Source organism: Pseudophryne corroboree, chromosome 4, assembly GCF_028390025.1.
Source record: "Pseudophryne corroboree isolate aPseCor3 chromosome 4, aPseCor3.hap2, whole genome shotgun sequence".
Taxonomy (NCBI): Eukaryota; Metazoa; Chordata; class Amphibia; order Anura; family Myobatrachidae; genus Pseudophryne; species Pseudophryne corroboree.
The window spans coordinates 611,940,373-611,967,002 of record NC_086447.1 but is presented as its reverse complement, the minus strand read 5'-3'; the positions used below and the strand labels follow the sequence as shown (position 1 = coordinate 611,967,002).

General features: G+C 50.1%; 1 protein-coding gene across 3 annotated transcripts in view; it reads left to right on the top strand.

Moving 5' to 3' along the window:
• ERMARD (ER membrane associated RNA degradation) overlaps positions 1-26,630 on the top strand; it is a 433,930-nt gene that overhangs the window by 127,146 nt on the left and 280,154 nt on the right. For all 3 annotated transcript variants that reach the window (XR_010176102.1, XM_063917638.1, XM_063917637.1), the window contains one exon: positions 84-252. Coding sequence is in view for 2 of the 3 variants with exons in the window: in XM_063917638.1 (XP_063773708.1) it covers positions 84-252 (169 nt within the window). In the remaining variant the exon portion in view is untranslated. The remainder of the gene's footprint in view (positions 1-83; positions 253-26,630) is intronic.

Sequence of the window (26,630 nt, the reverse complement as noted above, 5' to 3'; positions counted from 1 at the left end):
ACGTAGACATTTCTGTATAAACTTTGATTGCATATTAACATGTTATTTTGGTCTCTTTTTGGTGACTATTCTTGCTTTCTCAGATGCCAGGATCAATTCCTCTCACCACATGTCTATCTCCAACAGTGTATAAAATGGTGTGTGAACTTGGATTTGAGGTCCAAGGCAGCGTGGAAATATCCGATATCTTAGATGGTGACAATCAGGTGTGCTGGCACACAATCTGTGGGAAGGTATCACACCTGGCAACAGGTCAGTTTTACCATTGTGTAATTCACGTTGAAGGACAGGTTGATGAGCGGCCTGATTTAGGAGTAACGTAAGTGCAGCATAAACGTTTTTGCAGGTGAACAAAGGGGGAAATTCAATTGATGGCTGGAATTTTAAAAAACATCTTCAAGTAGCCCCCTCCCCAGGGGGAAGATGAGAATGGGTATTGGGAGAATGCATACCTGTGGTAATCCATAATTAGGCACAAGGTATGCAAGGGTTTTTACCTTGCTAAACCTTTTGCCCATTTGAATTTCCCCTTAGATAGTCACCTGTCCCGTGGTCTCCCCTCCAAATTTACACAGGGGAGGGGGCTGATGGGAGGCGAGGAGGCTGCTGGGAAGCTCAAGGGCTGCTGTGAGATGTAGTTCTCCAAGCCGCTGCCTCCGGAAGGATGACAATGGGGGGGGGGGGGGGCGCGGGGGGGGGGGTCACACATCACTAACACATTATACACACTAACAGACACAATATACTCACATACTCAACACTGCTGCAGGAGTCCGGATCCCGATGCTGGAGGAGAAGACACTCTTTAGGAAGGCGAGTCATTACTGACTAAGCAATTGGAAGTTTCCAATTAGCTTAATTGATTAGTCCTCAGGGGGAGTCCCGCCAGGGTGCTGGAGAAAGACCCATTGATTTTTTCCTAAAAATTAAAGATTTTGGGGAAAATTAAGGGCCCTACACATTAGGCGATAACACTGAACAATATGAACGTTCTTGTACATTAATGAGCGAGAACTCGTTCATATCGTTCAGTGTGTAGGCACCAACAATGAACGATGCACGGCCCCCCGCTCTTTCATCGTTTGTGCCGGGTCGCTTATGCATGCAGGCCAATATGGACAATCTCGTCCATATTACATACAGTGCTATGGAGCCGAGTGACTGGAGGAGTGTAAGAAAATTCACTCCTCCCGTCACCCCACCACCACCACCACCACCGCTGGGTCATCCATATCCGCCTTCGGGCAGCTCGGCGTCAGGTCACCTAATGTGTAGGGGGCATTAGACTTGCTCTGGGGCTGCAAGAATAAAGACGCTGTGATTTCTATAGAAATAATTGTGTCTCATTTTCTGTCCTGCAATTGAATAGCAAACCCTGCAGCTGCGGAAAAAATCCCAGCGCTGCAGGATTTATTACATTTTTTGCTGTCTTGAATTTCCTGCTTAAAATGCACATATAGATCATGTGCCTTTAGAGGCTAATTGGCAGAGTTGACATGCAGTACAGTAAGGGCATGCATGCATAACTGTCGCACGTTCATTAGAAGTTTGATTAGGACTTATTTAAGATACTGGTATCTGTTGTTTTTACCCTTAAGTCTGTTGGAAAGATATGATCACTGTCATAACCTTGATCTCTGTATAATGTTGAAAATAAATGAACAGTGTTCCCCATCTAACTAAAAAGAAATAATGGCATTAGTACTGAGCTGCTTGCCACCTTTGCAGGTGGATGAGCATGGTGTCCCCTTGCAAAAGCAGTAACCAGCTTCAGGCTTTGCCATGGTGTGCTTGTCACACTGTTACAGCGAAACCCACATCACATGGTGCCCATGTCATAGTGTGAACCTTATTACGTCCTAGAGGATGATGGGGTCCATATTAGTACCATGGGGTATAGACGGGTCCACCAGGAGACATTGGCACTTTAAGAGTTTGAGAGTGTGGGCTGGCTCTTCCCTCTATGCCCCTCCTACCAGACTCAGTTTAGAAAATGTGCCCGGAGGAGACGGTCACAGCTAGGGGAGCTCTACAGGGTTCTGAGGAAAAGTTTATTTTCTTTATTTCAGAGTTTATTTTTTTACAGGGAGGCTGCTGGCAACAGCCTCCTTGCAGCGTGGGACTGAGGGGGAGGAGCAGTGTCCGCCCTGCGGGGTCTTGAGCCACTGCTCCCGCTGACTGGACGTTGAGCTCCAGAGGGGTCTGAACGCGCCCCGCCGCAGGAGAACGCTCGCCCCGGCAGCCAGCCCCCCCCCCCTCAGGGAGCTGAAGTGTGGCGACTGAGTCACTGTCCCCCCATGCAAGCGGGGGGACAGTGTGAAGAAGGCGGCTAGAGGGTAGGAGAGCGGTCTTAACCGCGCTCCTGGAAGGCTCAGCGGTACTGCGGTGCAGCGCTGGGGGGGGGGGGGGGGCGGCGGCGCTGCACTGCAGTACTGCTGAGCCTTCCAGGAGCGCGGTTAAGACCGCTCTCCTACCCTCAGAGCGGACCCAGCAGCGTTCAGCGCCATTTTCCAGCCTGCAGCTCACTGCCAGTGGATGCCAGGTCCCTCCTGAAAGATAACTGGAGTCAGTGCGGTACCAGGGGGTTGTAGAAGGGGGATGGGGGAAGACTGTGTTAAGGCTGTGTCACCTATTAAGGGACACAGTCAGCGCGGGTTTAGGATCTCTCTATACTCTAACAGCGCTGCGTGTGGGTTGGCTCCAATCTCTGTCTCTCTCTGCCATTCTTGGGGGGGGGGGGGGGGGGGCTCTGTCTGCCCAGTATCCTGTGTGTTTGTGGGTTGTTTGAGGGTGTGTGACAACATGTCTAGGGACACTGTTTCATATGCTGCAGAGGATTTGTCTTCCCAGGAAGACTCCATTCCATGTAATCAGGATTGCACTGTTTTAGCACAGATCCCAGCTGGAGAGCCAGAATGGTTAGTTTCTCGGAGGGGGACTATTTCTCAGATTTCCGATAGGGTTGCTAGGACTGAGTATGCCACTCAGGTCCTCTATGGTTGTATGGTCTGATACTGCCTCCTCGGAGTCCCCTGCGGTGCATTCTCACAAACGTGCACTTGCAATTGTGCAGGATGACACGGACACCGACTCTGATGCTGCAGACGGGGATGTGTTGAGGGGGACAGCATCACTTGCCGAGGGGGTGCAGTTGATGAATGAGGCTGTTAGAGATGTTTTAAACATTTCGGACACAGCTCCGGAACAGGTGGAGGAGGCCTTCTTTACAGATAATAAGAAGCCCCTCCTCAACTTCCCGACATCCAAAGAATTAAATGCTATCTTTGAAAAGGCATGGGAAACTCCGGAAAAGAAATTCCAGATTCCCAAGAGAGTCTTGGTGGCTTTTCCCTTCCCAGAGGAAGATGGGAAGAGATGGGAGTCCCCGCCGATAGTCGACGTCTCTGTCCAAACAGGTGGTATTACCGGTTCCGGGATCTACCGCGTTAAAGGACCCGGCAGATCGCAAGGTGGATGCTACGCTGAAATCCATTTACACAGCTTCAGGGGCTATATTGCGGCCTACTATAGCCTGTGCTTGGATTGCTAAAGCTATTGCCAGGTGTTCAATCACTCTGCTGGAGGAATAGACTACGCTGGACAAAGGTGACGTTGATTTATTTTTACGTAATATTCAGGATTCTGCAGGGTTCCTTTTGGATTCCATGAAAGACCTGGGTTCCATGGCTGCGGGGATCTCCTCCATGTCCGTCTCGGCTCGCAGGGGTCTCTCGCTGCGCTACTGGTCTGCGGACGCGGAATCCAGGAAGTATGTGGAGGGCCTACCATACGAAGGTCAGGCTCTTTTTGGGGAGGCGCTGGATGCGTGGATTGCCACGGCTACCGCGGGTAAGTCTCCTTTTCTCCCCTCAGCTGCACCGGCTACGAAGAAGCCTTTCATCTACCACGTCACAGTCCTTTCGGCCCGCGAGGCCTAGAAAGAATAAGCCTTCGAACACCTTCTTCAGAGGTGGTCGTGCCAAAGGATAGAAGCCTGCTCCCGCAGGTTCCCAGACCCAGAAGCCGCTTCTGATACCCCTAAGTCCTCCGCATGACGGTCCCACTTCAGCAGTAGAACAAGGCTTATTATTCAAACCTTTTTGTGGTACAAAAACCGGATGGTTCGGTTCGGCCTATTCTAAACTTAGTCTTTGAACCCTTATCTCAGGGAGTTCAAATTCAAGATGGAATCTCTGAGAGCTGTCCTCTCAGGACTGATGGAGGGGGAGTTCCTGGTGTCTCTGGACATCAAGCATGCTTACCTCCACATTCCCATTTGTGCGCCGCATCAGGCATATCTCAGGTTTACACTGTTGGACGATCACTATCAGTTCCAGGTGCTGCCGCTTGGCCTCTCCACAGCACCGAGGGTCTTCACCAAGGGGATGGCGGAGATGATGGTTCTCCTCCCCAAACAGGGGGTGTACATCATTCCATATCTGGACGATCTCCCGATCAAGGCGTCGTCCAGGGAGAGGTTGTTGCCGTCCATCAAGCTCACGACACAACTGCTCAGGAGGCACAGTTGGATCCTAAACCTTCCAAAGTCTCATCTGGAACCGACAAGGCGGCTGTCTTTCCTGGGAATGATCCTCGACACGGAAGTGCAGAGGGTATTTCTCCCGGTGGAGAAAGCGTTGGTGATTCAAGCAATGGTCCAGGATGTCCTAAAGCCTACCCGGCTATCTGGGGAAGATGGTTGCCACCTACGAGGTTCTGCAGTACGGCAGGTTTCATGCTCAACCTTTTCAGCTGGACCTAATGGACCAGTGGTCGGGCTCTCACCTACACATGCACAAGAGGATACACCTGTCTCCGAAAGCCAGGATTTCACTCCTCTGGCGGCTACAACTTCCTCACCTTCTGGAAGGCCGAAGGTTCGGAATTCAGGACTGGATCCTTTTAACCACAGATGCAAGTCTAAGAGGTTAGGGAGCAGTCGCTCTAGGGGAAACCTTCCAAGGAAGGTGGTCGAATCAAGAATCTCTTCTCCCAATAAACATCCTGGAGCCAAGGACCATGTACAACGCCCATCTGCAAGCATCACACCTACAGGATCGGGCTGTTCAGGTGCAGTCGGACAACGTGACCACAGTGGCCTACATAAACCGACAAGGCGGAACAAAGAGCAGGGCTGCCATGTCAGGTGTCAAGAATCCTCCTCTGGGCAGAAAGGCACGCTGTAGCGATGTCGGCAATCTTCATTCCGGGAGTAGACAACTGGGAAGCAGACTTCCTCAGCAGACACGATCTCCATCCAGGAGAGTGGGGCCTCCATCCGGAGGTGTTCAAGGAGGTAACCGTTTGGTGGGGGGGTTCCTCACATAGACATGATGGCCTCCCGCCTCAACAATAAGCTGGGGAGGTACTGTTCCAGGTTGAGGGATCCGGAAGCAGTGGCGGTGGATGCACTGGTAACACCATGGGTGTTCACGTCAGTGTAAGTGTTCCCTCCACTTCCTCTGATTCCAAAGGTCCTTCAGCTGGTAAGAAGAACAAAGGTTCTGGCAATCCTCATTGCTCCGGACTGGCCAAGGAGGGCTTGGTATGTGGATCTACTGGATCTTTTGCTGGAAGATCCCCAAGGCCCTTACCTCTTCGGGAGGATCTGCTGCTGCAGGGGCCGTTCGCCTATCAAGACTTACCACGGCTACGTTTGACGGCATGGCGGTTGAACGCCAGATCTTAGCTCGGAAAGGTATTTCCGAGTGAGGTCATTCCTACCCTGATTCAAGCTAGGAAGGGGGTGACGTCTAAACATTACCACCGTATTTGGAAGAAATATGTTTCTTGGTGTGAAGCCAGGAAGTTTCCTGCGGTGTAGTTTCAACTTTGACGTTTTCTCCTTTTCCTGCAGGCAGGAGTGGATATGGGCCTGAGATTGGGATCTATCAAGGTCCAAATCTCTGCTTTGTCCATCTTCTTTCAAAAACAATTGGCTGTCCTTCCTGAGGTTCAGACCTTTTTGAAAGGGGTTCTGCACATCCAGCCTCCCTTTGTGGCAACAACGGCACCCTGGGATCTAGATGTGGTGTTGCAGTTCCTACAATCAGCAGGGTTTGACCCTCTACTGGAGGCTGACATCAAGTTTCTCACGTGGAAGGCGGTCACTCTGTTGACCTTGGCTTCTGCCCGACGCGTGTCGGAATTGGGGGCTTTATCTTGCAAAAGTCCTTATCTGAGCTTCCATGAAGACAGAGCGGAACTTAGGACTCGTCCACAGTTCCTGCCTAAGGTTGTATCGGCTTTCCATATCAACAAACCTATTGTGGTGCCAGTGGCTACTGACTCCTCAATTGCTTCAAAGTCCATGGATGTTGTACGGGCTTTGAAGATCTATGTGAAGAGGACTGCTCGTCATAGGAAATCTGACTCTCTCTATTTGTCCTCTACGATCCCAAGAAAATTGGGTGTCTTGCTTCTAAGCAGTCGATTTCGCGCTGGATCAGGTTCACTATCCAGCATGCGTATTCTACGGCAGGATAGCCGTGTCTGAAATCGGTTAAGGACCACTCTACTCGTAAAGTGGGTTCTTCCTGGGCGGCTGCCCAGGGTGTCTCGGCCTTACAGCTGTGCTGAGCTGCTACTTGGTCTGGTTCGAACACGTTTGCCAAGTTTAACAAGTTTGATACTCTGGCCTCTGATGACCTCAAGTTTGGGGAGGCAGTATGGCAGGAGCCTCCGCGCTCTCCCACCCGTACAGGGAACTTTGGTACATGCCCATGGTACTAATATGGACCCCAGCATCCTCTAGGACGTAAGAGAAAATAGGATTTTAATTACCTGCCGGTAAATCCTTTTCTCGTAGTCCGTAGTGGATGCTGGGCGACCGCCCAGCGCTTCGTTTTCCTGTATTGGTTTTATGGTTCAGTGTTACCTGGTTCCTAGGTAAGTTCTGCGTTATTTATGTTTCAGCTGTTGCTGAGTTGTCCCGGCATGTTGGCCAGATTCGCATGTTTGTGTGAGCTGGTATGAAGCTCGCCACTATCTGTGTAATTCCTTCTCTTGAAGTATGTAGTCTCCTCGGGCACAGTTTATAGACTGGGTCTGGTAGGAGGGGCATAGAGGGAGGAGCCAGCCCACACTCTTAAACTCTTAAAGTGCCAATGGCTCCTGGTGGACCCGTCTAGACCCCATGGTACTAATATGGACCCCAGCATCCTCTACTGACTACCAGAAAAGGATTTACCGGCAGGTAATTAAAATCCTATTTCTTTTTTTACATATCTCTGATTACATTAATTTCTTTATTTTACCATAGCCTCACATATATGCAATCTTATTGATATTTTTGTATTTTATTCCAGCACACAACATCTCCTGATTACTAATTTTACAGTACACTATTGTAGTTATTTATTTACCAGCACTGTTCTTTTATCTGCATTTTTGACATTTTTACTGCATTGCTTCTATAGCACTCTGTATCCATTACTAGTTCCTTTCAGCCACCCCCTACTTCCCTCATCAACACCATGTTCCTCTTTTTTTTTTCATCTCACCCCTACCTGTCACTCAGCAACTAGATAATCCTATCTACTACAACCTGTTCCCACTTCTGTCCTTCTTCCCCCTGTCTCTCCTCTTCTGTCTCTCTTTTACCCCTCTAGTACCCTCCTTGACCTTTCCCCTTCCACCATTTTCAATCACTTATCTCCCACCATGGTCCTGATATCCTACCACTAAGCCCTACACCTTCCCTTCTCTCCCAGTTAACTCTCCTTATCTCCATTCATATCTTCTTCATTGTCCGTCACCTGCAGTTTCTCTTCCTTGCTCAAGTGCACATCATTCTTACCGCTACAGCAACCCTGATAATCTCATTCACCTCACTACCCTGTCCCTCTCTCCTGGGGCTTCTGGAATGTCAGATATGTCTGTAATAAACTGGTTCCTACCCATGACCTTTTCACCTCCAACTCCCTGAATCTCCTAGCCTTCGCCTAATCCTGGAATTCCCCTTCAGATGCCACTCCTCCTTCTGCACTTTTGACAGCCTCATGTTCTCACATCCCCTAACCCTGGGGGGCATTGTGGAGGTGGTATAGGGGTCATCCTATTCACCTGATACTCCTACAAACTCATACCCTCAGAAACATCTCTTTTTCATTCTCTAAATTTGAGGTTCATTCTATATGCCTCTTACAACTTCTTGACATTCATGTATCTGTCAACTATTGTCCCTCTGGCCCTATCTACAAAATTTGTTGACAACTTTGCTTCCTGGCTCCCCCAATTCCTCACTTCAGACCTTCCCATCCTCATCTTAGGTGACTTTAATACCCTTATTGATGTCCCCACCAATCCCTCTTCCTCTAAACACATCATCATTTAATCTCTTTCAATGGACCTTTTCACCTTTCACTTGATCTGTTCTTAACTCACTTTTATAATATCTCTGAGCAGCATCTTTTAACTCCTTCTCTAGCTCTGCCTCCCAAGGCTTCCATCACCAAGCATAACTTTGAGGCTATTAACATTATGTCCTTATCCTTCCTTCTCAACCCCCTTCTCTCCCCATTGTCTTTCTCTTCTGCCCTGACCCAAGTCACGTTTCTATACAATGTCTTCTTTTTCTCTAACGTCCTAAGTGGATGCTGGGACTCCGTAAGGACCATGGGGAATAGCGGCTCCGCAGAAGACTGGGCACAACTAAGAAAGCTTTAGGACTAACTGGTTTGCACTGGCTCCTCCCACTATGACCCTCCTCCAGACCTCAGTTAGATTTCTGTGCCCGGCCGAGCTGGATGCACACTAGGGGCTCTCCTGAGCTCCTAGAGAGAAAGTATATTTTAGGTTTTTTATTTTACAGTGAGATCTGCTGGCAACAGACTCACTGCAGCGAGGGACTAAGGGGAGAAGAAGCGAACCTACCTAACTGGTGGTAGCTTGGGCTTCTTAGGCTACTGGACACCATTAGCTCCAGAGGGATCGACCGCATGGAACCGGCCATTGATGTTCGGTCCCGGAGCCGCGCCACCGGCCCCCTTACAGAGCCAGAAGAGTCCGGAAAATCGGCGGCAGAAGACATCAGTCTTCACCAAGGTAGCGCACAGCACTGCAGCTGTGCGCCATTGTTCCTCATACACACTTCACACTCCGGTCACTGAGGGTGCAGGGCGCTGGGGGGGGGGGGGGGGGAGGGGCGCCCTGAGCAGCAATAAAAACACCTTGGCTGGCAAATATATCACAATATATAGCCCCAGAGGCTATATATGTGATAAATACCCCTGCCAGAATTCATTAAAAAGCGGGAGAAAAGTCTGCCGAAAAAGGGGCAGAGCTATCTCCCTCAGCACACTGGCGCCATTTCTCCCTCACAGCTCCGCTGGAAGGAAGCTCCCTGTCTCTTCCCTGCAGTCTACACTACAGAAAGGGTAAAAAAGAGAGGGGGGGGCACTAAATTTAGGCGCAATATACATATAGCAGCTATAAGGGGATATAATTTAGTTAATCCCTGTATTATATAGCGCTCTGGTGTGTGCTGGCATACTCTCTCTCTGTCTCCCCAAAGGGCTTTGTGGGGTCCTGTCTCCTGTCAGAGCATTCCCTGTGTGTGTGCGGTGTGTCGGTACGGCTGTGTCGACATGTTTGATGAGGAGACTTATGTGGAGGCGAAGCAAATGCCTGTAAATGTGTTGTCACCCCCTGCAGGGCAGACACCTGAGTGGATGGACTTGTGGAAAGAATTACGTGAAAGTGTCGACTCCTTACATAAAAAATTTGATGACATGCCAAATGTGGGACAGCCGGCTTCTCAGCTCGTGCCTGCCCAGACGTCTCAAAGGCCATCAGGGGCTCTAAAACGCCCGCTACCTCAGATGGCAGACACAGATGTCGACACGGATACTGATACCAGTGTCGACGACGAAGAGACTAATGTTATGTCCAGTAGGGCCACTCGTTACATGATTGAGGCAATGAAAAATGTTTTACACATTTCTGATGTGACCCCAGGTACCACAAAAAAGGGTATTATGTTTGGAGAGAAAAAACTCCCAGTAGTTTTTCCCCCTTCTGAAGAATTAAATGAAGTGTGTGAAGTAGCGTGGGCTTGCCCAGATAAAAAATTGGTAATTTCTAAAAAGTTACTAATGGCGTACCCTTTCCCGCCAGAGGATAGGTCACGTTGGGAAACACCCCCTAAGGTGGATAAAGCGCTTACACGCTTATCAAAAAAGGTGGCACTACCGTCTCCGGATACGGCCGCCCTGAAGGAGCCTGCTGATAGAAAGCAGGAGGCTCTCCTGAAGGCTATATATACACACACTGGTATTATACTGAGACCAGCTATTGCTTCAGCATGGATGTGCAGTGCTGCTGCTGCATGGTCAGATTCCCTGTCCGAAAACATTGACACCCTAGACAGGGACACTATATTGCTGAACGTAGAGCATATTAAAGACGCTGTCTTATACATGAGAGATGCACAGAGGGATATTTGCCGGCTGGCATCTAAAATGAGTGCACTGTCCATTTCTGTCAGGAGAGGGTTATGGACTCGGCAGTGGACAGGTGATGCAGATTCTAAAAGGCACATGGAAGTTTTGCCTTATAAGGGTGAGGAGTTGTTCAGGGATGGTCTTTCAGACCTAGTGTCCACAGCAACGGCTGGGAAGTCAGCATTTTTACCACATGTCCCCTCACAACCAAAGAAAGTACCGTATTATCAGGTACAGTCCTTTCGTCCCCAAAAGAGCAGGCGGGGTAGAGGCGCGTCCTTTCTGCCCAGAGGCAGAGGTAGGGGAAAAAAGCTGCAGCATACAGCCAGTTCCCAGGAACAAAAGTCCTCCCCCGCTTCTTCTTCTAAGTCCGCCGCATGACGCTGGGGCTCAACAGGCGGAGCCAGGTACGGTGGGGGCCCGTCTCAAAAACTTCAGCAATCAGTGGGCTCGCTCACAAGTAGATCCCTGGATCCTTCAAGTGGTATCTCAGGGGTACAGGCTGGAATTCGAGACATTTCCCCCCCGCCGTTTCCTCAAATCTGCCTTGCCAACAACTCCCTCAGGCAGGGAGGCTGTGATAGAGGCAATTCACAAGCTGTATTCCCAGCAGGTGATAGTCAAGGTGCCCCTACTTCAACAAGGACGGGGTTACTATTCCACAATGTTTGTGGTACCGAAACCGGACGGTTCGGTGAGACCCATTTTAAATTTGAAATCCTTGAACACATATATAAAAAAATTCAAGTTCAAGATGGAATCGCTCAGGGCGGTTATTGCAAGCCTGGAAGAGGGGGATTACATGGTATCACTGGACATCAAGGATGCTTACCTGCATGTCCCCATTTACCATCCTCACCAGGAGTACCTCAGATTTGTGGTACAGGATTGTCATTACCAATTCCAGACGCAGCCGTTCGGCCTGTCCACGGCACCGAGGGTACTTACCAAGGTAATGGCCGAAATGATGATACTCCTTCGAAAAAAGGGAGTTTTAATTATCCCATACTTGGACGATCTCCTGATAAAGGCGAGGTCCAGAGAGCAGTTGTTGGTCGGGGTAGCACTATCTCGGGAAGTGCTACAACAGCACGGCTGGATTCTAAACATTCCAAAGTCACAGCTGGTTCCTGCGACACGTCTACTGTTCCTGGGGATGATTCTGGACACAGTCCAGAAAAAAGTGTTTCTCCCAGAGGAAAAAGCCAAGGAGCTGTCATCTCTAGTCAGAGGCCTCGTGAAACCAAAACAGGTGTCGGTGCGTCACTGCACGCGAGTCCTGGGAAAGATGGTAGCTTCCTACGAAGCAATTCCATTCGTCAGGTTCCATGCCAGAACCTTTCAGTGGGACCTGTTGGACCAATGGTCCGGATCGCATCTTCAAATGCATCGGCTGATAACCCTGTCTCCAAGGACCAGGGTGTCTCTGCTGTGGTGGCTGCAGAGTGCTCATCTCAGAGAGGGCCGCAGATTCGGCATACAGTACTGGGTCCTGGTGACCACGGATGCCAGCCTTCGAGGCTGGGGGGCAGTCACACAGGGAAGAAACTTCCAAGGACTATGGTCAAGTCAGGAGACTTCCCTACACATAAATGTTCTGGAACTAAGGGCCATTTACAATGCCCTAAGTCAGGCAAAACCCCTGCTTCAAAACCAGCCGGTACTGATCCAGTCAGACAACATCACGGCGGTCGCCCATGTAAACCGACAGGGCGGCACGAGAAGCAGGACGGCGATGGCAGAAGCCACAAGGATTCTCCGATGGGCGGAAAATCACGTGTTAGCACTGTCAGCAGTGTTCATTCCGGGAGTGGACAACTGGGAAGCAGACTTCCTCAGCAGGCACGACCTCCACCCGGGAGAGTGGGGACTTCATTCAGAAGTCTTCCAAATGATTGTAAACCACAGGCCACAGGTGGACATGATGGCGTCCCGCCTAAACAAAAAGCTAGAAAAGTATTGCGCCAGGTCAAGAGACCCGCAGGCGATAGCTGTGGACGCTCTAGTGACACCGTGGGTGTACCGGTCGGTTTATGTGTTCCCTCCTCTTCCTCTCATACCAAAGGTACTGAGGATAATAAGGAGAAGAGGAGTAAGAACCATACTCATTGTTCCGGATTGGCCAAGAAGGGCTTGGTACCCGGAACTTCAAGAAATGATCTCAGAGGACCCATGGTCTCTGCCGCTCAGACAGGACCTGCTACAGCAGGGGCCCTGTCTGTTCCAAGACTTACTGCGGCTGCGTTTGACGGCATGGCGGTTGAACACCGGATCCTGAAGGAAAAGGGCATTCTGGAGGAAGTCATTCCTATGCTGATTAAAGCTAGGAAAGAAGTAACCGCAAACCATTATCACCGCATATGGCGGAAATATGTTGCGTGGTGTGAGGCCAGGAAGGCCCCAACGGAAGAATTTCAGCTGGGTCGTTTCCTGCACTTTCTACAGTCAGGGGTGACTATGGGCCTAAAATTGGGTTCCATTAAGGTCCAGATTTCGGCTCTATCGATTTTCTTCCAGAGAGAACTGGCTTCCTTACCTGAAGTTCAAACGTTTGTTAAGGGAGTGCTGCATATCCAGCCCCCTTTTGTGCCTCCAGTGGCACCTTGGGATCTCAACGTGGTGTTGAATTTCCTAAAGCCACTTAAGACCGTAGATTTGAAATATCTCACATGGAAAGTGGTCATGTTGTTGGCCTTGGCTTCGGCCAGGCGTATATCAGAATTGGCGGCTTTGTCATGTAAAAGCCCTTATCTGATTTTCCATATGGATAGGGCAGAATTGAGGACTCGTCCCCAGTTTCTCCCTAAGGTGGTATCAGCTTTTCACTTGAACCAACCTATTGTTGTGCCTGCGGCTACTAGGGACTTGGAGGACTCCAAGTTACTGGACGTAGTCAGGGCCTTGAAATTTATGTTTCCAAGACGGCTGGAGTCAGGAAGACTGACTCGCTATTTATCCTGTATGCACCCAACAAACTGGGTGCTCCTGCTTCGAAGCAGACTATTGCTCGCTGGATTTGTAGCTCAATTCAGCTTGCGCATTCTGCGGCTGGACTGCCGCAGCCTAAATCTGTAAAAGCCCATTCCACGAGGAAGGTGGGCTCTTCTTGGGCGGCTGCCCGAGGGGTCTCTGCTTTACAACTTTGCCGAGCAGCTACTTGGTCAGGGGCAAACACGTTTGCAAAATTCTACGAATTTGATACCCTGGCTGAGGAGGACCTTGAGTTCTCTCATTCGGTGCTGCAGAGTCATCCGCACTCTCCCGCCCGTTTGGGAGCTTTGGTATAATCCCCATGGTCCTTACGGAGTCCCAGCATCCACTTAGGACGTTAGAGAAAATAAGATTTTACTCACCGGTAAATCTATTTCTCGTAGTCCGTAGTGGATGCTGGGCGCCCGTCCCAAGGGCGGACTGTCTGCAATGCTTGTATATAGTTATTGTTAACTAAAGGGTTATTGTTGAGCCATCTGTTGAGAGGCTCTGTTATGTTCATACTGTTAACTGGGTATAATATCACGAGTTATACGGTGTGATTGGTGTGGCTGGTATGAGTCTTACCCGGGATTCAAAATCCTTCCTTATTGTGTCAGCTCTTCCGGGCACAGTATCCTAACTGAGGTCTGGAGGAGGGTCATAGTGGGAGGAGCCAGTGCACACCAGTTAGTCCTAAAGCTTTCTTAGTTGTGCCCAGTCTCCTGCGGAGCCGCTATTCCCCATGGTCCTTACGGAGTCCCAGCATCCACTACGGACTACGAGAAATAGATTTACCGGTGAGTAAAATCTTATTTTTTTTTCTCTGGGTGGGTCCACAGGATAATCCACAGGATAACATTGGGATATTGTCAAGCTACAGCGAAAATGGCACCAACACGGTCACAAGCTTTCTGGCCTCCCAGGATGCATTGGGGCCTTCACCATATAGTCCCGCCCACTGACTCAGTCAAATCAGTTTTTTGCTTGGTGCGGCAGGAAGCCGCATGGTCGCAGGGCTGCTGAGAGTGCAGCCTCAAGCTTTTATTATTTTTATAGACTTACTATGTTTTTTTTGAGCGTCTTCTCTTAATAGCGCCTTAAACGCATACTAGAAAGTATCGCTCCAACAACTCCCCACCGGGTCGCAACAACGCTTACCTTCGGATATTAGTGCTGTCTCGACTGGCGTCTGTGTCAGGATGTTCTAGCAGGTCCAGCAGACGTAAGCAGGCTGTGGCCGGAGCATGGGGAGACGGTGAGTCTATGGACTTTCTCTTACAAGAGGGGTCAGGACACAGCTACACTGATTTGGTGGAGACTACAAACAGTGTTGATGCGCCGAACATCTCAAGTGTGACAGCACTACGCTCCGGGGATCATAGGCGCCAGGACTAGGTAGAGGCCGCGATCCTGGGAGTTTAAGTCAACAGGGGGATTCAGACGCTCTCCTGGCCGCCCCTCCTCCGAGTTCATGGCCAGTTCCCGCGTGTTTCTCGTTTCATGAATTGAATGACCTAACTTCCGGCTCAGACGCTACCACGAGGGTACTCGGTCACAGCTTAGACGCTGCGCTTGTGTACACTGGAGATAAACCCGCCAGACCGAGTCGCAGGTCTTAGCGTCTGCATACACGTGGAAGTCGCTCAGCGTCCGTGTCAGTCAGTGAGGGTCCGTGTCCGTTATCAGTTATCAAGTGTACACCAGTAGCGTCTGAATCTACTCAGTGTCTTACGAGCGTATTTGCTTGGATATGGAAGTGTGGTGAGTCTCCCTATATCCCGCTCTCTGGAGGCAGGGTATACAGTACTAAAAATTCCTTCTACTTGTTAGTATGAATTGTTAATTTTTAGTACCTATTGCATATGAGATCTGTATATTACTGTGTTTTCTGCATGCTATGTTGGAAAAAGAACCGGTTAAAACAGAAGTACAATTTTCCTACTTATGTATAAGTTGTTATGGAGGTTGTATTCTCATATAGCAATGTCTAATGCTTTAACATGTGACTGACTGCTAGTATGTGTGCTGACTTTTCTGTGTAATGTCAGTCCTGTTCTGACCCTCAACTCAGGTGCACTGTGGTCAGATTGATCTCACCTCTATATATTGACATATAGGGTGATTTTCAGTCACAAATTGTGTAGTCAATAACAGATTAATACCATGTCTGTGAGCGGCAAAAGTGATGAGGATAATTTATCAAGCACTCCTACAGCCCTAACATGCTTATCTTGTAAGTCAGGGGTAATTGATATGAATCAATTGGTCACTTATTGTTAGGAATGTCTGTTTGTGTTGCCCTGTATTGTCTAATTCCTGCCTCTAGGGGTCTCACTTGCTGCCTTGGATCTGAATGGCAGTTGCACACTTTGTCCCTGATTACCTGATTGTGAGCAGCTGTGACCAACACCTTGTGCTGCTATTTAGCTCCAGCTCACCAGCATCTATGTGCAGATCATTGTGGTTCCATCTGGAGTGTGACTAGGCTCTCTCCAGTAATCCTGTCCTGATTCTGCCATACCTACATCTTGGAGACATTTCCTGCAGTTTGCCGTTTCATATGCCTTGCTACAAGACTTCTAACCCTGCCGGTTCAACATCTGCATTCCTGAACTATTATTTGCAGTCTGTTTCCACCCCTGCCTACTACGTTCTGGTATGTTATTTTTCCCCTGCTTGGTTTAAACCCGGATATCTTCATGTTTATTTCTCCTCTGTAATTAACCTGGACTATACCAATACTCAAGCATAACCTTCCTCCCTGTTTCTATTACCAGCCATTACTATTATTTGGGAATATCGTGTTCTGTTCCATGTAAATCAAGGATCCAGTTTCTGTATGCTGATATTTTGCTAGTTCTTTTTCCACAATAAACCTTGCTTAATTTTCACCTGGCTTCAGCTGACCTCATTTCAAGTATGCACACACAGAGAAACCTAGTAATCCTAACACTTATGAGGGTTTGTGTGCAAACTGTTTCGCTTTTCAGCGACGTAAAAAACAGGAGTTGGTCCAACCATTAACAGAGCCACCATGGAATATGTTTGCAAAGACTCTATCTTCTATAGCGGACAAATTAATTCCAGTAGCACCACTTCAAGGGTTAGGTTATACTATGAACCCATACATGCAGCTCCCTTCCTACGGCTTGGTTCCAGTAGTTTCTACAAGAGACAGGTAAGACTAAGGCAGATACGTCTATGTGGCAGACTACACAAGATGATACATCGGATGATGATGATGATACAATAGATTCAACTCCGTATGATGATCAGTCGCAGAGTTTTAGTTCAGATGATGTAGCTGAATTTATTAATGCTGTGAAGGCTGTTCTCTCATTGGAAGAGCCAGCCAAGACGGTGTTAAAAGCTAAAGCACCTGTATTTAAACGAACAAAATCAGTAAAGCTGAATTCCCAGCGTCAGATGAGCTGACGGAAATGATGGGATTCTTATTATCCATTTCCAGCTGTGGATTGTTCGAAAAGAGAAGTTCCTCCAAAAGTAGATGCACATGTTCTGCGACTCGTGCATAAATCTGCTTTACCACTGTCATCTACCTCACTAAATGATGTCACAGACAGAAGGGTAGATAGCCTTTTGAAAAATATTTTCTCTAACGTCCTTGAGGATGCTGGGGACTCCGTAAGGACCATGGGGAATAGACGGGCTCCGCAGGAGATAGGGCACTTTAAAAAAGCTTTGGATTCTGGGTGTGCACTGGCTCCTGCCTCTATGCCCCTCCTGCAGACCTCAGTTTTACACTGTACCCAGAGCAAGATTGGTGCACTGCAGAGAGCTCTCCAGAGTTCTCTGCCTGAAAGCATTTTTGTTTGGATTTTTCATTCTACTTTTTACTACTTTTTCACAGGGAGCACTGCTGGCAACAGGCTCCCTGCATCGAGGAACTGAAGAGAGAGGAGCAGACCTTCTTGTCAAAGATAGGCTCTGCTTCCTCGGCTACTGGACACCATTAGCTCCAGAGGGGGTGAACGCAGGTTCTTACTGGGCGTCCACTCCCGGAGCCGCGCCGCCGTTCTCCTCACAGAGCCAGAAGACGGCTTAGGCGGCAGAAGCCATCAGCTTCACTGAGGTAACGCACAGCACTGCAGCTGTGCGTCATTGGTCCCATACACCTCACACACTCCAGTCACTGTAAGGGTGCAGGGCGCAGGGGGGGGGGCGCCCTGGGCAGCAATATAAACCTCTGCATGGCAAAAAGACTATATACATGTACAGGTGGGCTCTGTACATGTATATAAAAGAGCCCCCGCCATATTTTACTAAGTTTGAGCGGGACAGAAGCCCGCCGCCGAGGGAGCAGGGCTTCTCCCTCAGCACTCACCAGCGCCATTTTCTCTCCACAGCACTGCTGAGAGGAAGCTCCCCGGACTCTCCCCTGCTTACACACGGTGAAAGGGTGCTTAAAAGAGAGGGGGGGGAGGGCACATAATTGGCGGTTTACATAATACACAGCGCTGCTGGGGAAAAACATTTTGTGTTGGTCTCCAGGGTATTGCGCTGGGGTGTGTGCTGGCATACTCTCTCTCTGTCTCTCCAAAGGGCCTTGACAGGGATAATGTCTTCAGAAAAGGGGTTCCCTGTGTGTGTGAAGCGTGTCGGTACGCGCGTGTCGACATGTTTGACGAGGAAGGCTCGCTTACTGTGGAGGGGGAGTGTTTGAATGTCAGGTCGCCATCGGCAACGCCGACACCGGAATGGGTGGATATGCTGAATGTTTTGAATGCAAATGTCAATCTATTGCATAAAAGGTTAGACAAGGCAGAAGCTAGGGATGAGTCAGGTACCCAGTCCATGCCTGTCCCTGTGGCGCCAGGCCCGTCGGGGTCTCAGAAGCGCACCATATCCCAGATCGATGACACAGATACCGACACAGATTCTGACTCTAGTGTCGACTATGAAGATGCAAAATTACAGCCGAAGGTGGCAAAAGGTATTCGGTACATGATTATGACTATTAAAGAGGTTTTGCATATTACTGACACGAGGGTACACATGTATAAAGAGAAAAAGCCTGAAGTCACTTTTCCATCATCATTTGAATTAAGTGAATTGTGCGAAAAGGCTTGGAACTCTCCAGATAGGAGACCACAAGTTCCCAAAAGGATTCTTATGGCGTATCCTTTTCCACAAACTGATAGGATACGCTGGGAATTTTTACCAAAAGTGGACAAGGCGCTGACACGCTTGTCCAAAAAGGTGGCACTGCCTTCTCAGGATACGGCTTCCCTCCATGAACCGGCTGATCGCAGGCAGGAAATTACCTTGAAGCACATTTACACTCTCTCCGGTACTATTGCTAGACCGGCTATGGCGTCGGTCCTAGGTTTGTAGTGCGGTTGTGGCATAGGCAGATTCCTTATCTGCGGAGATTGACACCTTAGATAGGGATGCCATTCAAATGACCGTAGAGCATATCAGAGATGTTGCCTTGTATATGAGAGATGCTCAGAGAGACATTTGTTTATTAAGCTCCAGAATAAATGCTATGTCTATTTCTGCTAGGCGACTCCTGTGGACCCGGCAGTGGACGGGAGATGCCGATTCTAAGCGGCACATGGAGTCCTTGCCGTACAAGGGGGAGGAGTTGTTTGGAGACGGCCCTTCGGACCTTGTCTCTACGGCTGGTAAGTCGAATTTCTTACCTTATGTCTGTCACAACTGAGGGCTGGTGCTGACCAGGGGGAGCCTCAGTTGTAGGGGCTGAGGTATATGTGTACCTGGGAGGCAGTACAGGGTTCTTAGACAAGCAGGGAACCTTTAGAACAAATGCCCGAAGGCGTGACCAAGACAACGAAGGAAAGTTCAAAGGTTTATTAAACACAGTTCAGAGGAATACGGATGACTTGGTACAGGTAACAGGAATCACAGTTCAGAGAAATACTTGGGATCGATGACGGAACACCGATGGTGACTTGGAATCTATGACGGAACACCGATGGTTACTTTGGGATCGATGGCGGAACACCGATGGTTACTGGAGATCGATGGCGGAACACCGATGGAGACTTGGGATCGATGGCGGAACACCGATGGAGACTTGGGATCGATGGCGGAACACCGATGGAGACTTGGGATCGATGGCGGAACACCGATGGTGACTTGGGATCGATGGCGGAACACCGATGGTGACTTGGGATCGATGGCGGAACACCGATGGTGACTTGGGATCGATGGCGGAACACCGATGGTGACTTGGGATCGATGGCGGAACACCGATGGTGACTTGGGATCGATGGCGGAGCACCGATGGAGACTTGGGATCGATGGCGGAACACCGATGGTGACTGGGGATCGATGGCGGAACACCGATGGTGACTTGGGATCGATGGCGGAACACCGATGGTGACTTGGGATCGATGGCGGAGCACCGATGGAGACTTGGGATCGATGGCGGAGCACCGATGGTGACTGGGGATCGATGGCGGAACACCGATGGTGACTTGGGATCGATGGCGGAACACCGATGGAGACTTGGGATCGATGGCGGAACACCGATGGTGACTTAGGATCGATGGCGGAACACCGATGGTGACTTGGGATCGATGGCGGAACACCGATGGTGACTTGGGATCGATGGCGGAACACCGATGGTGACTTGGGATCGATGGCGGAGCACCGATGGAGACTTGGGATCGATGGCGGAGCACCGATGGTGACTTGGGATCGATGGCGGAACACCGATGGTGACTTGGGATCGATGGCGGAGCACCGATGGAGACTTGGGATCGATGGCGGAGCACCGATGGTGACTGGGGATCGATGGCGGAACACCGATGGTGACTTGGGATCGATGGCGAAACACCGATGGAGACTTGGGATCGATGGCGAAACACCGATGGAGACTTGGGATCGATGGCGGAACACCGATGGTTACTGGGGATCGATGGCGGAACACCGATGGTTACTGGCAGGGCAGAGCACCGCTGGAAGCTAGAAGCTGGAAGCCGGTCTCAGGTAACTGCCAGTCACAGGGAGCAATGTAGACACTGCAGAGTCAGGCTGTACAGCAGAGAAAGTCCATGGAAGAACTGCACACTGGAATCACTGAAGACAATTGAAGCACTGACAAATCTTTCCAGCCCAGGAACAAGATATTTATACCAGCTGGGAAACAGGGATTGGCTGGCTGATTAAGCAGAGTCCAGAGTGCAGCTGCTGGGTAATCAGGCCGAGAGCAGAGTACAGCTGATAGGCTGAAAAGTAACATGTGATGAAAACAAACATGGCTGCGCCCATGTTTGAACTTGGAGGGAAAGACTGTTTGTAACTTGCATGTGAAACTTAACCCTGATGCTGCCAGAATCACAGTAAAGAGATTAGAAACAATGAGATGCAGCGTGCTGCACACAGACAGTGCAGATGGAATCCAGGCTTGGAACACTGGGACAGTCTCGGGAGATATTTGGAAGGTAAATACTGATAAGGAATTACCTGGATCGTGACAGCACCCCCTCCTTTAGGAGTGGCCCCAGGACACTTCTTATAAATTCTTTACCTGAACAAATGGAAGAATCTAGATTGAATCCTTCCTGATGAACTTGAACTGGCTGGAACCAGAGGAGGCTGTACCGGACTTATGGATGAGACCAGATTGAGTCCAGACAAACTTGAACCGGCTGAGACCGGCGGAGTCTTTAGACCGACGGATAGGGCAGGATTAGATCCGAAGGTACTGGAGTCGGCTGGAACCGAAGGAGGCTGATCCGGACAGACGGATGGGACCGGATTGGGTCCGGAAAAGCTTGAACCGGCTGGGACCGGAGGAGTCTTTGGATTGACATTCGAATCAGCTGGAACTGAAGGAGTCCTTTGGACCTACGGATGGAACTGGATTGGGTCCAGAGATATCGGAATCGTCTGGAACTGAAGGAGTCAGAATCCGGTTAGAACCGGAATGAGTTGTATCCGAGTGTTCAGTTAGACCATCCTGGACATGGTCCATGCTGGATGCCAACAGGTTGGTGCTCTCTGAAGATGGCAAACAGGAGTTCATAACTGCATCTGTAGCACAAAAATTTCCATCTGGGAACTTGGCTCTGGATACTTCCCTTGGGGCTGAAACTTTGGTGACCCCTCCTGGGGTTGACGAATCAGACACCTCTCTCAGGGTTGTTTTCTCCAGCACCCCTCCTGGGGCTGACAGATCAGAAACTCCTTTTTGAGAAGACTCATATGCCCCTACTAGAGCTTGAACATTGGATACCCCTCCTGGGGTTGCAGAAACGAATGCCCCAACTTGGGCTGTAGACACAGACGCCCCTTCTTGGGCTGTAGACACAGACGCCCCTTCTAGGGCTGAGGAAAGTTCGGACACTAGGATCTGGTACAGTACCAGATATTTACAGACTGTTTGTCCCCTGACGTAGCCGGAGGATATCAGAGGAGGCAGAGGTCACACGACCTGGTTCATCAAACATGCGCCTGAAGGTTGCCACGAAGTCTGTGTATGAAGAGAGCAGGACATCAGACTTCTCCCATAGAGGTGATGCCCAATCGAGGGCGGAGCCACTGAGGAGGGAGATGATGTAAGCAACCTTGGTGCGGTCAGTTGGGAAACTGACAGGCTGTAACTCGAAATATATCTCACACTGATTTAGGAAACCCCGACAGGCTTTTGGGGAACCATCAAACTTGGCAGGTGTCGGTAAATGGAGACAAAGAGCAGAAACAGGAATGGTGGGTGGGGATACCACCAAAGGTACTGCAGTCGGCACACTGGACGACCTTGAACCACGGAGGGTTACTTGTATTCCATCCAGCCGAGAGGAGAGGTCCTGGAGACAGCGGATCACATGGCCCTGTGCTGTCTCCTGACGTTCAAGGCAGGCTGCAAGTTCTTGCATCGGCATGGTCGCTTGGACCTGGTCTCCGGTCGGATCCATGGTGTCAGTGCTTACTGTCACAACTGAGGGCTGGTGCTGACCAGGGGGAGCCTCAGTTGTAGGGGCTGAGGTATATGTGTACCTGGGAGGCAGTACAGGGTTCTTAGACAAGCAGGGAACCTTTAGAACAAATGCCCGAAGGCGTGACCAAGACAACGAAGGAAAGTTCAAATGTTTATTAAACACAGTTCAGAGGAATACGGATGACTTGGTACAGGTAACAGGAATCACAGTTCAGAGAAATACTTGGGATCGATGACGGAACACCGATGGTGACTTGGAATCTATGACGGAACACCGATGGTTACTTTGGGATCGATGGCGGAACATCGATGGTTACTGGAGATCGATGGCGGAACACCGATGGAGACTTGGGATCGATGGCGGAACACCGATGGAGACTTGGGATCGATGGCGGAACACCGATGGAGACTTGGGATCGATGGCGGAACACCGATGGTGACTTGGGATCGATGGCGGAACACCGATGGTGACTTGGGATCGATGGCGGAACACCGATGGTGACTTGGGATCGATGGCGGAACACCGATGGTGACTTGGGATCGATGGCGGAACACCGATGGTGACTTGGGGTCGATGGCGGAACACCGATGGTGACTTGGGGTCGATGGCGGAACACCGATGGTGACTTGGGATCGATGGCGGAGCACCGATGGAGACTTGGGATCGATGGCGGAGCACCGATGGAGACTTGGGATCGATGGCGGAGCACCGATGGAGACTTGGGATCGATGGCGGAGCACCGATGGAGACTTGGGATCGATGGCGGAGCACCGATGGTGACTGGGGATCGATGGCGGAACACCGATGGTGACTGGGGATCGATGGCGAAACACCGATGGAGACTTGGGATCGATGGTGGAACACCGATGGTTACTGGGGATCAATGGCGGAAACACCGATGGTTACTGGCAGGGCAGAGCACCGCTGGAAGCTAGAAGCTGGAAGCCGGTCTCAGGTAACTGCCAGTCACAGGGAGCAATGTAGACACTGCAGAGTCAGGCTGTACAGCAGAGAAAGTCCATGGAAGAACTGCACACTGGAATCACTGAAGACAATTGAAGCACTGACAAATCTTTCCAGCCCAGGAACAAGATATTTATACCAGCTGGGAAACAGGGATTGGCTGGCTGATTAAGCAGAGTCCAGAGTGCAGCTGCTGGGTAATCAGGCCGAGAGCAGAGTACAGCTGATAGGCTGAAAAGTAACATGTGATGAAAACAAACATGGCTGCGCCCATGTTTGAACTTGGAGGGAAAGACTGTTTGTAACTTGCATGTGAAACTTAACCCTGATGCTGCCAGAATCACAGTAAAGAGATTAGAAACAATGAGATGCAGCGTGCTGCACACAGACAGTGCAGATGGAATCCAGGCTTGGAACACTGGGACAGTCTCAGGAGACATTTGGAAGGTAAATACTGATAAGGAATTACCTGGATCGTGACAATGTCCCCCCGCAGCATACTAAGAAGGCACCTCATTATCAAATGCAGTCCTTTCGTTCCAATAAAAACAAGAAGGTGCAGGGATCGTCCTTTGTCACCAGAGGAAAAGGCAGGGGAAAGAAGCTGCACACAGCTAGTTCCCAAGAGCAGAAGTCCCCTGCGTCTGCAAAGTCCACCGCATGACTGTGGGGCTTCCCGGGGGGAGGCAGATCTGGTGGGGGCTCGTCTTCGGTTTTTCAGCCACGTCTGGGTTCAATCGCAGGTGGATCCCTGGGCAGTAGAGATTGTTGCTCAGGGATACAGGCTAGAATTCGAAGACTTGCCTCCTCGCCGGTTTTTCAAATCTGCTCTGCCGACCTCCCCGTCAGAGAGGGAGTCAGTGTTGACAGCAATCCAAAAATTGTATGTTCAACAGGTGGTTGTCACAGTTCCTCATCTCCAGCAGGGAGAGGGATATTATTCAACCCTGTTTGTGGTCCCGAAACCGGACGGTTCGGTCAGGCCCATTTTAAACCTGAAATCTCTGAACTTGTACTTAAAAAGGTTCAAGTTCAAAATGGAATCACTCCGGGCGGTCATCGCCAGCCTGGAGGGGGGGGGGGGATTGGATGGTGTTCCTGGACATAAAGGATGCATACCTTCATGTTCCAATATCCCCCCCCTCCCCATCAGGCGTTCCTGAGATTTGCAGTGCAGGACTGTCGCTACCACTTTCAGACGTTGCCGTTTGGGCTTTCCACGGCCCCAAGGGTTTTCACCAAGGTAATGGCGGAAATTATGGTGCTCCTGCGCAGGCAGGGGGTCACAATTATCCCATACTTGGACGATCTCCTAATAAAGGCGAGATCTCGGGAGAAGTTGCTGGACAGCGTCTCTGTCCATGAAGACGTTGCAGCTACACGGCTGGATTCTCAATATACCGAAGTCCCAGCTAGTTCCTACAACGCGTCTGACCTTTCTGGGCCTGATCCTAGACACCGACCAGAAAAAGGTTTTTCTTCCGATCAAAAAGGTTCAGGAACTCATGACCATGGTCAGGAACCTATTGAAACCAAAGAAGGTTTCAGTGCATCAGTGCACACGGGTCCTGGGGAAGATGGTGGCTTCATACGAGGCCATCCCTTTCGGCAGATTCCATGTGAGGACTTCCCAGGACCAGGGTATCTCTCCTGTGGTGGCTGAACAGTGCTCACCTTCTAGAGGGTCGCAGGTTCGGCATTCAGGACTGGGTCCTGGTGACCACGGACGCAAGCCTCCGAGGCTGGGGAGCAGTGGCACTGGGAAGAAATTTCCAAGGTCTCCGGTCAAGCCTGGAGACTTGTCTCCACATCAACATCCTGGAGTTGAGGGCCATATACAACGCCCTGCGTCAAGCGGAGAACTTACTTCGGAGAAGACCGGTTCTGATTCAGTCAGACAATGTCACGGCAGTGGCTCATATAAACCGACAAGGCAGAACAAGGAATAGAGTGGCCATGGCAGAAGCGACCAGGATTCTACGCTGGGCGGAAGGCCATGTAAGCGCGCTGTCAGCAGTGTTCATCCCGGGGGTGGACAACTGGGAGGCGGACTACCTCAGCAGGCACGACCTGCATCCAGGGGAGTGGGGACTTCATCGAGAAGTCTTTGCACAGATCGCGGATCGGTGGGGCCTGCCTCAAATAGACATGATGGCGTCCCGTCTCAACAAAAAGCTAAAGCAGTATTGCGCCAGGTCAAGGGACCCTTAGGCGGTAGCGTTAGACGCTCTGGTGACACCTTGGGTGTTCAGATCGGTCTATGTGTTTCCTCCTCTTCCTCTCATACCCAAGGTGTTCAGAATTGTAAGAATAAGCAGGGTCAGAACAATCCTCATTGTTCCAGATTGGCCACGGAGGACTTGGTATCCGGAACTGCAAGAGTTGCTCACAGAAGATCCGTGGCCTTTTCCTCTAAGGCAGGACCTGCTGCAGCAGGGGCCCTGTCTGTTCCAAGACTTACCGCGCTGCGTTTGACGGCATGGCGGTTGAACGCCGGATCCTAGCGGGAAAAGGAATTCCGGAGGAAGTCATTCCTACCCTGATCAAGGCTAGGAAAGACGTGACGTTGAAACATTATCACCGTATATGGCGGAAATATGTTTCTTGGTGTGAGGCCAGAGCTGCTGCTACGGAGGAGTTCCATTTGGGCCGTCTACTTCACTTCCTTCAAACAGGAGTGACCTTGGGCCTAAAATTAGGGTCCATAAAGGTCCAAATTTCGGCCTTATTCATTTTCTTTCAAAGAGAATTAGCCTCTCTTCCTGAGGTACAGACTTTTGTGAAGGGGGTGCTGCATATTCAGCCTCCCTTTGTGCCTCCGGTGGCGCCTTGGGATCTTAACTTGGTGTTACGTTTCCTCAAGTCACCTTGGTTTGAACCACTTAAAACTGTGGAGTTGAAATACCTCACATGGAAAGTGGTCATGTTGTTGGCGTTAGCTTCGGCGAGACGTGTTTCAGAATTGGCGGCTTTATCGCATAAAAGCCCATACTTGTTTTTTCGCGTGGATAGGGCAGAGTTGAGGACTCGTCCTCACTTTCTGCCAAAAGTGGTCTCATCTTTTCATGTGAACCAACCTATTGTCGTGCCTGTGGCTACAAGGGACTTGGAGGATTCCGAGTCCCTGGATGTAGTCAGGGCTTTGAAGATTTATGTGACCAGAACGGCTCGGATCAGGAAGACTGAAGCTTTGTTTGTTCTGTATGCGGCTAACAAGGTTGGCGCCCCTGCTTCAAAGCAGACTATTGCTCGCTGGATCTGTAACACGATTCAGCAGGCGCATTCTACGGCAGGATTGCCGTTACCGAAATCGGTTAAGGCC